This window comes from Chelonia mydas, chromosome 7, assembly GCF_015237465.2.
Source record: "Chelonia mydas isolate rCheMyd1 chromosome 7, rCheMyd1.pri.v2, whole genome shotgun sequence".
In the NCBI taxonomy this organism is placed as follows: Eukaryota; Metazoa; Chordata; order Testudines; family Cheloniidae; genus Chelonia; species Chelonia mydas.
Genome location: NC_057853.1, coordinates 89,940,785 through 89,955,762, shown reverse-complemented (window position 1 = coordinate 89,955,762; position 14,978 = coordinate 89,940,785). Strand labels below are relative to the sequence as shown.

At 40.6% G+C, this 14,978-nt stretch overlaps 1 protein-coding gene across 3 annotated transcripts in view; it reads left to right on the top strand.

The window, feature by feature from the left end:
- PANK1 (pantothenate kinase 1) overlaps window positions 1–14,978 on the top strand; it is a 38,006-nt gene that overhangs the window by 19,049 nt on the left and 3,979 nt on the right. For all 3 annotated transcript variants that reach the window (XM_037904892.2, XM_037904893.2, XM_043551720.1), the window contains 3 exons: window positions 7,492–7,745; window positions 10,414–10,590; window positions 11,218–11,341. In XM_037904892.2, the coding sequence (XP_037760820.1) occupies window positions 7,492–7,745; window positions 10,414–10,590; window positions 11,218–11,341 (555 nt within the window). The remainder of the gene's footprint in view (window positions 1–7,491; window positions 7,746–10,413; window positions 10,591–11,217; window positions 11,342–14,978) is intronic.

Genomic DNA, 14,978 nt, shown 5'->3' with positions numbered 1-14,978 from the left:
AGGGGTCGATCTAAGTTACGCAACTTCAGCTACGTGAATAACGTAGCTGAAGTCGATGTACTTAGATCTACTCACCGCAGTGTTTTCACTGCGGTGAGTTGACAGCTGATGCTCCGCCGTCGACTCCGCCTGTGCCTCTTACTCCGGTGGAATACTGGAGTTGACAGGAGAGTGCTCTGCGGTTGATTTATCGCGTCTAGTCTAGACACGATAAATCGACCCCCGCTGGATCAATCGCTGCCCTTTGATCCTGCAGGTAATGTAGACAAGACCTGAGTCTCAGAAACAGGGAGGCAGGTAAAAATCTTCCATGCCACGGTCAGCTGGATTTGCTGTCTAGCCTCCCTCTCTGATGTAGGCCGTTTGTAAACCCTGGTGACTTAGGACAGTGCAGGAGAAAGGAGTGCCTGGGGTCCATCCCGTGGTCCTGGGCAAAAATGATTGATAATCCCCCAGGCCATTGCTGCAATGCTCCTGGCATTTGAGCATTCTTCCTTGAAGTTCTAGGATCCAGTTGGATTCATTCATCTCTTCAGTGAAACCACAGAAATAGGCTTATCAGCCAGAGGGCAATATATAATACTCCGTGAGGAACATGAACAAGAATGAGTCAGTAATATGGCAGAATTTTCAGGTTGGCCTTTTTCCTTCTTTCCTGAATTCTTTTACTGGTTGCATTTACTTGCAGGCAGCACTGCTGTTCTTGGGAGCTAGCTGTGCTGGCAGTTTCTCTTTATAAAGTTTGTCACTCAGTTCTGACCATTTTTCATTGGTCTGTATTACACCGACTTCTTCATGAGTAATAGGTCACAGGGTAGCTGGACCCTGTGAGTAGACCAGGCCCAGATCCCAGTGTCAGTGTTTATTAGGCCCAACTGAGACTAATTACAGGCCTTTATCACTCCAGGTACAGCCCTCCCCGCCTTTTAAAGAGGGCGGGATGAGGAGGAGTTATTGTGGCAGACTGCCTGGGGAGAGGAACCAAAGGCCAGGTGCCTATGAAGGTTGCTCTGAAGGGCAACAGAATTGGCTGAGAGCAGAGTTGGCTAGGAATGGGGTGCTGCAAGTGGCAGGATTACCTGAGACCCCACTGGCAGGATAAGCCATGAAATCCTAGGACAAAGGGAGAGCTGAGGAACTGTGGGGGGTTTTCTGTGGGCGGGGGAGGGTGGTCTGTTACATGCCTATGTTTGGACAAATAAATTTACTTACTGGGCATGTCAGAGAGTCCTTGTTAAGCTGTGGAGGAGCCCTGCCGTGTCACCTATGGTGGAAAGCTGAGGTACTTTGGCCCCAGTAAAAGGGAAAAATTAGGTGGATCTTTGGTGCCCAGTGAAGAGGGGGAAATCAAAGGCAGGGTGCTGCAGAGTGAGCCATGGCTGCAAGGGGGTGCTTAGGTTGCGGGCTCCATATTTCAGGTTATGTCTATAAAGAGGACATGGGATTCTTTGCTTGTTCACTTGCAGTATAAATCCTTTGAAAATTCTTTACCTTCTTCTGGAATACCCTGTCTATCCAAAATGCTTATTTCTTCCACAGTAAAATGCTTTGTAATATAACAAGAAATAACTTACTCTGTCACTTGGCTTATGTTACAGAGTAAGTCTAGTTGAAAGACACTTGAGATGTGCCTCCAAATCTTTGACATTTCTATAAAAAAAACTTCCATGTTTCCGTACCGTATTTATTTAGCTTGTGAATTATAAATCTGTCCTCAGAACCACTTCCATTGCAGTTAGTGGCAAAATTCTTATTGATTTCAGTGGGTCTAGGTGGGGACCTTGCTCTCTGTTCTATAGAGAATCAATCTAACAGTATAACACTGGAAGCTGTTTAGGCGCTTTACCAAGGTGGGAGTGGGGAAGGTAGTTTCTAACCTTTTTAAAATTGATTTGTAAACACTTTCTCTTTTAAAACAACCTTAGGCATTTTCAAAGTGTCTGTTTTTAGGAGTGTGGTGTCAGTCACTGCAGTGGAAAGTACTAGGGTTAGACTGCTTTCTGACAGATGGTGGATCCTGTCATGTCCTGAAAGCTGAAATATTTCCATACTACATTTACACTCTGAGTGTAATGAAAACATGTCCATATAAATTATTTCTAGTCATTTTAATCTGGAATGATATTTTTGTGTGTTCATTAAATTGTGAACAAGTATAAATCAATATATTCAAGAGGTGTGAATTGTCTTGGTGTACGTCTGTTAATTTTATAACGTACATTTACCTACTTTTAAAATAATATGAAACAGTGGAGCAAAAGTGCACATAAATGAGAATAGGGAAAGTCTGCTCAGCGATTATTTACTACATGTTTGTTATTCCCCAAAGGCTATTCTTTGTTACTGATAGAATCTTGATATATACCTTCTATGCAGGGCTTGAAAAGTCCACCTGCCCACACCCATTAGGAAGATTCCCCAAAGAGTGCCATCAACTACTGGAGAATCTGAGTTTTTGTTTTAAAAGCCCTGATGATTGCAAAGATCACCTTGATGTGAAAAAATTATTGATGGGTGCCATGCTGACTACATAAAGACAGCTCCCTATGTCTCTATTGCTGTCCATAGCTCTCCAAGATACAGACGAATGGTGTCAGGTTCACTACTGCTATTCAGAATCCTTTGGGCAGCTGTGATACTGACAACATTCTTATTAGTTTTACTCTTTTGCTTGAGAAGGCTAGAAGCTGTAACCTTGGGGCAGAGGAGTGAACAGTGCAATCTTGGGAAAGGTAAAGTAGTGAAAACTCTTATTGTCACGATCACCCTTAGCAGCCAGGAAGCTCTAGTGAGGAGAACAGAAAATGCTCCTTTCTTCATTCCAGCTTCCAAAGGAGATTGGGGGAGAGAGGATCTTAAAACTTATCAGATACGTGCTCTCTGCAGGCTGATATAAAAGATGGATCCTCCCAAGGGAGGTTCAGGAATAGCACTCTGGTAGGTATCCTAGCCACCTCTCCTTTCTCAACAGCTTGGAATGGGACTGTTCTTGAATAGTGGAACCCCACCCATCATTCATGTCAGTTTGTTGCTAGTATGGCTTGTTCTTTGGCTTGTAAGTGTATGGACAGATTTCCAAATTCTGAATGGCGGTGAGTAGAAATGAGGTAAACTAGAAGAGAAGTAGGTTCAGAGAGATTTTTGTGGGGAGGAGGCAGAATATTAGGGGAGGAAGTGGAGAACACAGTTATAGCGGTGGGAGAGGGAGATAGATGGAAAAGGTATATTATGATCTGTTATACAAAAGCAAATGGAAAAATTAGAATGAGGCCTGGAAGAGAGAGAAGGCATAACAAAAACCGGAGCTGTAGCAAGTGGGGCTATTGCAATTGATACAATTGGTTTAAAAATGCACTTGCAAAATATAAAATATTAAAAATAAGTTTACATATTTCCAAGAATAGTTCAAAAAGGAACAACTGTAACTTTAAGCTATATTTAGAAGGGATTCTAAAATTCAGATTTTATATAGAACACCCAAAAAATTAGTAACTGTTTGTTTGAATTGGTTTTGAAAACACAAATACAACTGAATTTGTATATGTGTCTTTCTGACTTAAAAGCGTATACTCATCTCTGCCCTGATGGTCTCATTAGGACCTGCCTGTGTCCTTGCAAATATTTCAGGTTTATCCATGGATGTTCCTGAACAGAGCTGTGTCATCTTATTCTTTGTTATTGGAGTCTGAGGTCCGGTCTACATTTAAAACGATGTAGCTGCACCATTGTAGTGCTCAAGTGAAGATGATCCTTCACCGACAGGAGAGCTTCTCCCATTGATGGAGCGCTGTCTACGCTGGGGGGTCTAGGTTGGTATAACTACATTGCTCACAGGTGTGGATTTTTCACACCCCTGTATGATATAGTTATACCAATATAGCTCTGTAGTGTAGATCTGGCCTCAAACATGTCATTTACTTACAAAGAAATTTCAACTCTGATTCAGCATGGTCAGACTTTCCTGAGGATAATTACTTTACTACTGTCAAGGACTTAAACCTTCCCAAAAAAGCAAGAAATGTTCCCCTATACTGGTGGGGGGAATCAATCAGTAAAGGCCCTATTCACAGTGTCAGGGTCCTGTCAGCTGCCACTTCCCTGGTGACAACTGTCTGGTGTCATCTCTTTCTCCCTGGAGTCAAGTCAACTTATACCCCCCTTGGGTGTGACCAGGTCTCCCTTTGTTCATTATTACACCTGCCAAAAAGGCCTTGATGAAAGCATTTGAAAAAGATACTCTTTGAGCAGGTGTACTATATTTGGGGGTGGGCATGGAGATGGTGTGGTCTCTGTTCTACAAACTGGCTTTTGTAGCATCTGTTGACTTCTCCAGCACACCCCTGTACCCCTCTGACTAACCCTGGAACCTGCCTATCTTTGGAAATGACCTATTGTGGGGAAGGCATAGAATATGGCATTGCTCCCTCTATGATCACACTAGTTTCGAAGCTTGAGATAAACTTGTCCATAACTTCCTGCGCCTGATGGTTTTTCAGGCCTTCTTAAGAACCTCTCTGTTTGGTGGCCATCATAACTGTTTCCAAAACATGCCAATAAAAATACAATAAGAGGTCTCAAACAAAGCCATTTGTGCGGTGCAGTAAAAAACAAACAAGAAATGGCTCCCATTTAAACAAGTAAAACTCACTGTAAACGTCACAAGCTCCAATCTTTCCCCTCAAGAGTCCTGCTTGTTTGTTCAGCTCCCAACCTAAAGTGATATTGGGGCAGTGGTCAAGCTTTGGGTCTTTTTCAGCAAAACTGGGACTTGGAAGGTTGAAAGCCAAGCTGGAGCAGAATGTGGCAGGGTAGCATGATGGCACCAGCAAAGAAATAGACCTACTCAATACCATGGCTGAGGTCTAAGGCAACATCTATTTTCTGATGTGGGCAAGCTACTTGAGTCACTTCTATGAAGGATAGGTTTTGGTTAATGAACAGACCTGGTTCTCTCCCTCACGCTACCACTGACTTGTGGTATGATATTGGGCAAATAAAGCTTTCTGTAATTCAGTTCCCTCATCTGTAGAACGTGAGTAAGTAATACTTACCTCATAAAGATGTTCTGAAGCTAAAATAATTAAGTTATAAAGAACTTTCAGCCTGCTAAATTGAGGGACAAAACTTGTGACAAAATGTTTTGTAAGCAGGTAAAATAATTTGTTCTCTAGTAAGTTTTTTGCTGGGAATATTGTGAGAGAGAGAGCAGGGGAAGGACTTCTTTCAGATGATTGTGCAGCAACTGACCCAGCAGAGACACCTGAGAGCAGGGAAAATTCCCATTTCCCTGTTACCATGGATTGAAACTTTTGCATCCCCTGGGTGCCGAGAGCAGATCTGTTAGCTCCTCCTCTACTTCCCCTACATTCCACTTCTCTGTAATAGAGCTCTGGATGGATCCCAAGAGTTGCAGCAATTAGAATTTTTGCTGTCAGAATCATAATTTTGTTCCCAACATTCTTCTTGATATTGATACTTCAGGTTATTTCATTCTTAGGGTTGTGTTAGTTATACTTTTCATTATATGAAATTGACCTATTGGAGAGACAAAAACATTTACAGATGATTATTCTGGTGCAATGTTGAATGAGATTTTAAGTGCACAAGTTTTTGAAAGTCAGAATAAAGGGTCATATAACCACTAATTATGGCCCCCTTGTTAATACCCATTATATCAGATGTTCATTATGCAGCATGTTCACACAGCAGTGAACAATATGTGATGTGAGTTATAAAAAAAGCATATTGGAAAGTAACTGTATTTCATTCCACTCCTTCAGTAATATAGAGAAAAGTGAATTTTCCTTTGCTATTTGTATATATTGCATCTGTCTACAGATGCATCTGCAGTATGTAGCATTTTGCCACCTTGCATCTGTGTCGTGTGACTGTGTCAGGAAAGACCCTTATCATAATGTACGCACATATTGGGAAAGGGTTATGGTTACTGTGGGAAACCTTACCCTGAATTTGGAGCAATGAAAAGTTAACTTCAGGGTTGCATTTAGCAAAACAAGAAAATCATTTCCTCTGTAATTAATGAGGGATGGTGGTGGTCATCTTAAACTGTCTCAGGATGCAGCACATCTCTAACTGAATGAAGAGCAACGAGAAAAGAAGTGGCAATCGAATAACTGGGGATTGTTCCAAATCAGCATGTTTATAAAGCAGCTTTATAAGGCTACTTTGATAAACCTTCTTTAAAATCTTAGTTTTTCCAGCTCCTTTTCATTCTCCTCATTCATCATGTAAACAGTGCAACCCAGAAGACCTGAGCAGGGGATGGTTATATTTTTTTTCTCTCTGCATCCTTCCCCCATATTGTTTACTCCCCTGATATGGACTCAACTCCTGTGTCATTTTGAAGGAGGCACTTTCCACAGAACTGTCGTTTTATACAAGCAGGAAGCAACAGTCAGTCTGAGCCTATTAAGTAATATGTTATGACAAGCTTGAGTCCAGTCATGGGTGGCTTATGATGTTTTCATAGGAAAACATCCTTCTGAGACAAAAGTTATTTTATGTCTCCTCTTGCCCATTCTTTCATTATCAAGGATTATTTCTGTGCACGTGGGATCAGTTTCTTACATTTAAATCATGGAGATAATGACTTCCAATATGTGTTTTTATGAAACATCCTAAACTGATCCACCTGTATAATCTAAGGAAGAAACCGCTTTTTGAAATCTCTGGATAAAAAGGTGCTGTAGAAATGTAAATCCTTACTAATAATGTTTCTGTATTTTGTGATGTGCCACTAGCACATCTTACACATTTACATTTTTTTGTACTTTCTGTTTCATAAAGCATGGACCGGGGGATGGTGGTATTTTAGCTATGAAGTTACTTAAGTTTAGATTTCAATGGAATGTTTGATTTGAATGTCTGAATAAATAGATAGGTGCATCCTGGGAAATGCTGCTGTCTCTGGCTGTCAGATACTGTTAAACAGCTGCAGAATAGGTTTTGCTGGAGAGTTTTCTGATTAATCTGAACTCTGACTTGGTGGCAGCAGTTTGCCGTGCAAGTAGTCCAGAAAATCTCTTTAAGGCAAAGGGAATCTGAAGCCTGTACTGCAGTGATTTTCAACCTTTGGTCCACGGACCTCTGGGGATCTGCAAAAGGTGGTTGTTACCAAAGAAGAGTGGTTTTCAGCCTGTGGTCCGTGGACCCCTGGAGACCACAGACTGTCTAAGATTTCTAAAGCGATCCGCACCTCCATTCAAAAATTTGTAGGGGTCCACAGATGAAAAAAGATTGAAAACGGCTACTGTACTGTATAGTACTGATCATTTTGTGATATGCCTGTTGTTGGGCAAACAATCTATTTTTACTTGACTTCTGGCTTAAAAGAAACTTTGGCTACTTTAATGGTGACACATTATGCAACTCAAACAGTACAAAGTGCTTCATCAGAGCCTTTTGCCCTTCTCTGTGTTGCATGTGTTGAACTAACAAATGTTCATTTATTAACTTCTTGGTCTCTTCCAGATTGCTGATCTGCAGCTCCATAAACTGGATGAGCTGGACTGCTTGATCCAGGGCCTGCTGTATGTTGATTCTGTTGGGTTTAATGGCCAGCCAGAGTGCTATTATTTTGAAAATCCCACAGCTCCTGAACAATGTCAGAAAAAGCCTTACTGCCTTGATAATCCATATCCAATGTTGCTGGTTAACATAGGCTCAGGGGTCAGCATCCTAGCAGTGTATTCCAAGGACAACTATAAAAGAGTTACAGGGACCAGGTAAGGATGCTACTGTATATATACGGGGTCAGATTATTGCCACTTCTCTCCCCGTCCTTCCATAGAAGACAGCTTGGAGATGCATCAATCCATTGCAGCTGCTGGGGAGCCTCTGCCAGGGACCTAGGGACCCCAACTGAATGTTTAAGTTGCCCTCTCCTCATGGAGATGCTTGCATTGTCAAAACCAAAATACTACATTGTTTCACTTGCTGTTGACTATTTAAGTACAGCAGCATGTAATTAATTTTTTGAATTATATAGAAAAATTACAAGAATTATACAAAGTATCAGGGGGTAGCCGTGTTAGTCTGTATCCACAAAAACAAGGAGGAGTCTGGCGGCACCTCAAAGACTAACCGATTTATACAACGTATCTAAGCATACAATATTATAGCAATTCATACATTAGGGAATGAAAATACACTGGACCCTCGATAAAACACGGGATTTGGGATCTATGTGCGGTATCGCGTTATAGCAGGGACCACGTTAAAATGAATTGCAATTAAAGTAATTAAATTTGGGATCCATGGCCACAACCGTGTTATATGCGAATTTGTGCTATATAGACGCGCGTTCTAGCGAGGGTCCGGTGTATTCCTATATGTGATGAATATTGGGGATAAGATTAATTAAACTAAAAATTTGGTGGTGGTGGTTTTAAATTATTGAAGCATTTGCTAACATCCTTCTGATTTTTTTCTATGAATAGCGTGAAAGAAATATGAAGTTTGGTACAGTAGTTCCCCCAAAATTGAAGAAAGAGACATCTAATTATCATTGCTAGAGAGGATTAAACAAGCTGGGATTTGGCAATATTTCTAACTGTATTTGTTGTTTTTCTATGACTCCCCCTTCATTGTCAGTCCATCATTCATATTAAAACCTCCCAGTGCTGCATCTTTTCTCCCACTCTTTTCATGGGTAACCTGTGGCAACGCTCTGTTGCCTTCCCCACTCCTCTTTTTGATTAATGTGGAGGATATGTAACTCACTAATGGTCTGTTCTTCCTAAAGCTTGAATGTATGTTCAGACCTATGGATAGATCACTTAAACACTGAAGGCACACTGAAAATTTCACTGTTTTTCATTACACATAGGATATAGAACATGTTTTTGACTTCAGCCTATGTAAGAGTGTGTGTGTGGGTTGCTTTCCCCCCACCCCCCATGAATAATATAATAATAATATTTTTAGTATGGATGCACAGGAGACCTTTAACTTGAAAACTCCTTTGCCTTTAGCATTCGATAGCCTTGAACTGTTTGTCTCATTTCCAAGTATACAGTACAAACAAACAAACAAACTGATCGTAAAACTGTAGGGCTTGGATGTCCTGTTACACGCCATAACTCCATTGACTTCAGAGGAGAATCATGTCCACAATCCTGTATGTTATGTGGATAATTTTTTAACCAATTCAAAAATCTGAATTATAAGAACAATGTGTATATTTCTTATTGCTTAAACATCAATTTGTAGTGGTACTTCGTTGTGAATATTCAGATCTGAGATTATCTAATTGGTTCTAAATTGACCCAGGTCAGCAGCAAGTAGCCTTTGTGGAATAAATTAATAGTCTGTTTTCTAGTTGGACAGCTGTTCACTCCATAGAAATACTGTCCCACCTTGGACTCATTGTCACTCTTGTTTCAGCGAAGAGGTCAAGGAATGAATAGGCCAAACTACTCCCTTGTTGCCGTGACTTAGGCATGTTGACAGGAAAGTTTGGAGAAATGTGTACATTCAGCTCAGTTGATATATATGAGGATTTTCATCTCCAGGGCTCTAACCCTGCACAAGCACTGAGCTCACATATAAATTCAACTTTAAAAAATGTTGGAGTTCAGGTCTGTTAAGGCTGAAGGTTCATAAATCTGGAGGAGTTATGCAAATATTCAACATCCTAATATGCATATGATAAATATGCATTACTGTATTTACATAACCAACGCACGTCCTGATTATCTGAGCTGAAGCCTGACAAGGCTGCAGCATGGAACAAGCTTAAGAAACGTAAGAATTGCCATGCTCCTTGCTGGCTTTGGCGCCTGTAAGTAACCCTGGCTGCTTCTTGTGGCTTTGCCCAGCTACGTCTTGCTCAGGAGAGCTGCCGTTAGTTACTAGGATTGTTTCTTGCCCTGGGCTGGGAGAGTATCTGGCTGTTTCCTGTTATCAACTGAGGGATGCTTTGGGTGGCCTGCTGGTCCCTTGCTAGGTGCCCAGTTCTGGCTGCTCCTTGCCCATTTCTCCCTGGCTTGGGGGTGCTTTGGTTGCTGATTACCAGTGATTTCCACTCTGACCCCTATGACCAGGGAAAGATGGCTAGAGCGCTGCACACACGTGCTTGAGCTGTAGTTCCAAGTCTATGGCCATGCATGGGTTTGGGGGAGACTCAATATGCTGTAGGTTGCATCCCTGTGGTTTGAGTCCTCCCAGCTAGATCTTCATGATTAGAATCACCAGGCTTCTAATCATGGAGAGTCTGCCTGGCATGGCTCATAACCATAGATGCAGCCTAGAGTGTCTCTCCTCATTGGTCCAAATCAGGAGATGTGAACTTCTAGAAAGGAGCCATGCAAAGAGCAAGTAAAAGCAGGAGACAGAATGTGTGGATGACGCTTCTTAGAACTGCCTGGTGCCTAAGAACTCTTCTCATTTTAGTCTCGGAGGTGGAACGTTCCTGGGTCTGTGCTGTTTGCTGACTGGCTGTGAGACTTTTGAAGAAGCACTAGAAATGGCAGCTAAAGGAGACAGCACCAACGTTGATAAACTGGTAAAAGATATTTATGGGGGAGACTATGAACGATTTGGCCTTCAAGGATCTGCTGTAGCATCAAGGTACATATTTAACTGGTTGTTTTCAAAGAGCTTAATAGAAATTTGCTGTGCACACTAAACTGAACTCTCAATTCCTACCCTATGTCCTCTGTCTGTATATAAAAGTCACCTTGCTGTATTGTGGTATTCTTATTTAGGATCTCTCTCCTGTTTTTGTTTTCTAATAAAGTATAAAAATATTCAAAGTCTAGAAGATAAAACTTATTTTAATTTAAAATTCATTAATTTTGAAAGAAACACCTTTACCCATTGTAACTGTATTCTCCTATTGTGTTTTCTTTATTAAGAAGTCCTTTCTCACATGTCCATGTTACGTAGGGTTGCCAACTCTGACTGAAGCTATTCCAGGAGATCTTTTTTCCCCCAACATGACATAATGTCATTTTCTTAAAATAACTCATAAAAAAATCTCCTGGATTGCTTTCAATAATCACTGGAAAATGTATGCTGATTCCAGGAAACTCCAGGCCAGTCCTGGAGGGTTGGCAACCTTAATATTATGCCCAGAGTCAACAGCATCAAATCCAAGCAAAACTTTTTATATTATAAGCTTACTAAGGTGGATCTGTGGAAATTTAACCTTTCTGAATAACTTAGAATAAAAGAACGTTAATATTTCCAACACAGCTTTGGCCACATGATGAGTAAAGAAAAAAGAGATTCCATCAGTAAAGAGGACCTGGCCAGAGCTACCTTGGTCACTATCACCAACAACATTGGCTCCATTGCTCGCATGTGTGCACTGAATGAGGTAAGTCTGCAAATTCACTGTACGTTTCATTGAGGCCTCTAGCATTACTGCAGTACAGATAACAAAAACAGTAAGTGCAAAATGCTTATATACCTATTCAATGACTGCCCTACTAGATAGATGCACACATTTAATATTGGCTCCTAGCTCTTTTGAAGTCTACTATTAACTCCATTATAAGGTACTCTTTGCTATAAGGCACAGGACATTTGGATTTAAAAAAAAACAAGGTTTTATAATAAATGAACACTCCTATAATTCATGATCCCCGGAGCTGTTCTCACTCTTTAGATCAATATAGCAGATCAATTCTTCTAATTATCTCTTGGTTTAGTAGCTCTTGTTGTTATCCCATAAGCAATAAAGTATGACTGCCGCATTCTCATTGCGTTGGTTTTTGTTTGTGTTTGTTTCATGACCTGGTGGTCAAGAACTATTCATGAAGTTAGTTTTTGCTCCAAGTACTCTCCATTTTCTGGAAAGTCATCTTCAGTCATCAGGGTTTTCTACATTCTTTTTGCTTTCAGCTTCTTTACAGTGTTGCCTTGTGGCACGGAGTTCAAGCAGCATTGTACAGGGCTATCAAAGCATCAAGAGTTACAACAGAGATCCACGTGTGTTGCATTAAGAGGAGAAAAAAAGATAACTAATGCCCCTCTGTGATATGCCTCTACAAAGAAATTTTTGACCCAATTTCTTTTAACTGGATGAACTGTAGAACTACTAGGGAAAATGGACAGATGTGATAAATAACTTGCATTTCATAGAGGACATCTAAATAGATTTTTCCCCACCAACACTTTGATCTTGTTTCTTATGCTTATTTCAGTTGTATGACACAAAGGAAGAACAATTGTTCACAACGTGTGATGGGCTAGGCGTACAGAGAAAAATCCTAGGCTGAATAATAAATATTTTTGTTTTAGGAGCAAACTGTTTGTTTTATGTGATTCACTGGTTGGGATTAATCCAAAAACCAGTTCTTGATCTTCTCAGAGAAAGGCAAAACTATACCCCTACCAGCAACAAGGCGCACAGCCTGTTGTGAAGCCTTGTGTGTTGGGTCAGGGCCATGATGATGATTCCTTTGTGACTCACTGGAGAAACCAGTTTAGGCCCTGAAGCATGAGATTTGATGAGTCTTATTATTGTAGCTTAAACATATTAATGAAAATGATTAAATATGAAGATGATGAATAAATAAAGATTCTTCCTCCTGGACTTCAGAGCTGGGATGGCTTGCATAAAGCTGGCAAGAGTGTGTAAATTCCATCGTCTGGATATTTTGGGGTACATGTCAATGAAACACTGTCCCATAGATTGGCACAAAGGACCCCCCTCTACCGTTCACAGCTGGGGGAAGTACTTTACATCTTCCCTAGCTGCAGAGCACCTAACAAACCATATAAAGTATACAGTAGCCCTCCATACCGCACCATCAATACAGATTTCACTGTACAGCTAAATTGGCCACACATATATATGCTACGTAGCCTTCCACAGTTGGGCTATGGTTGTTAATAGTTTAATGAAAAACACTACACAGTGTATATCATATATCATTTTCAGGATGTCATATCTTGATCAGATCAAATCTGAATTTCATCAGAATTCCTCATTGGTTGAAGGCTGCTATGTTTCAACTTTCATTTTGGCTGTAGAACTGCTAAAAGGGTAGTAAGAATTTTATATAAGAGTAGTGTGTTCTTATTCTCCTTGTACTCAAAAGTGGCTGAACTGTCTTTACTTAAACTGCCACACAAAATGTATCCCTGGGCAGAAGCCAGGCCTAGCAAGTTTTATACCAAAAGGTGATCGTTCCAGAAAGTTACAAGTGACTGAAAATAGAAATGGTCGTGCCAATTTCATTATTGTAGCCATATTTCCTTCTGTTAGTCCCTATGGAATCTTTAATGGGATTTTTAATCAGTTGTCCAACCAATTAATTGGGTTTTTGTAAAATAATTTGCCATAAATTTTGCATACTTGTGATAGGATAGTGAATGACATGTATGAATAGTTTTCTTTTAGGTTTAGGATTTTCAATAAAAAGTGTGTGTCCATGTCAGATACCATTTGTTTTGATTTTCTAATAACTTCATGGTCATATTTGGGGGGGAAAAGGAAAGTTTATTAAGAATGAAGTTAAATTTGGTTCCTAAACAGCTTGCCAGTGTTGCATTAACAGAAATGTATTGCATATGTCCTTGCCATCCGTTTGCAAGAAGTGTGTTTTACAGAGTAGAAAGCACTGTCTGCTTGGGGAATGCAGAATGTTGCTGCCCATTTTTAACCTTAACCTGTAAAATACTGACTTTTTCCACATCTCCAGCCAAATAAGTTCTTAGGAGGATATGTGAATATATGCTTATGTGGCCACAGACACCAGAGGGTTAATTAGAAGTTTTCTATCCTCCATGACTGTAAAACTGCATTATCTAAATAAAGCTGCTGTTGCTAAATATAGTCTCATCTGCACATTTGACTCTTCTTTTAGCCATGTTAATATAAATAACTGGACCATGATGTACTTCAGCACTATCCAATATCTTACACCTTTTGAGTGTGACATCCTCTTCAGACAACACCACTGGACAGTGCTAAAGGACATCATGGTCTAGTTATTTATATCAGCGTGGCTAAACTACTTGGAAAAGAATAGTCAAATGTGCAGATGAGACTGTATTTAGCAACAAAAGCTTTATTTAGATAATGAAGTTTTACAGTGGAGGATAGAAATCTTTTTAACTGACCCTCTGGAGTCTGTGGCCTCATAAGCATATGTCATCATTATCTTTAGAGATAATTCTGTTGATATTCAGCAGAGACTGTTAATGAAATACATCATCATCTAAGCTCCCAACAAGAGTCTTATATACGTTTTTTCACGTTCAGGTACTCACTTGCTGTTGAACTGTTGACTTGCTGGGTGTGAACTATTTTAAAATGACAAATGCTAGATTCTGTTTCTCTTTGTACATCATCACCAGAACTGGATTCAGTGGGGTTGCATAGGTGTAACTGAAGGCATAATGGGCTACAGGAACCTTAACTACAGACGGTAATGTGTGAAAAAGGTTGGCTTGACCTTGGTTGGCCCTTAGATTGAAATTGGAGAGGTGGTTTTCTGTTTGTTTTTTGAATGTTTGTTTGAAAAAAACAATTAAAACAAATAATGCTTTTTCATATAAACTGAGCTCAGTTAACATTGAAACCAGTGAGAGACAATAAATGTGGAACTTCACCCTGCCATTTTACAGTCACTTTTGCCCCAAACCTGAGTCTCCAAGGCTAAAAAGGACTGAGCCTACTGAGGCGAACAAGGTATTTTGCCACACATGGTGTCAGCGGTTTGCTGTCCTGGTATTTCCACTCATGGAAGCGCTGAGCCCGTATGGCTGACGTCACACCTGACCTTGCCAGGATTTCCACCTTCAGCTGGGGGTAATCCATAGCTGTCTCTGTGATCATGTCGAAATAGGCCTTTTGGGGCTCCCCACACAGAAATGGAGCCAGGATACCTGCCCACTGATCTTGGGGCCAGGCCTCCCACAGTGCCGTCCTCTCGAAGGCGAGGAGATATGCCTCTATATCGTTGTCCGTAGTCTGTAAATAGTTGCTTGCCTGCAGCGGCTGG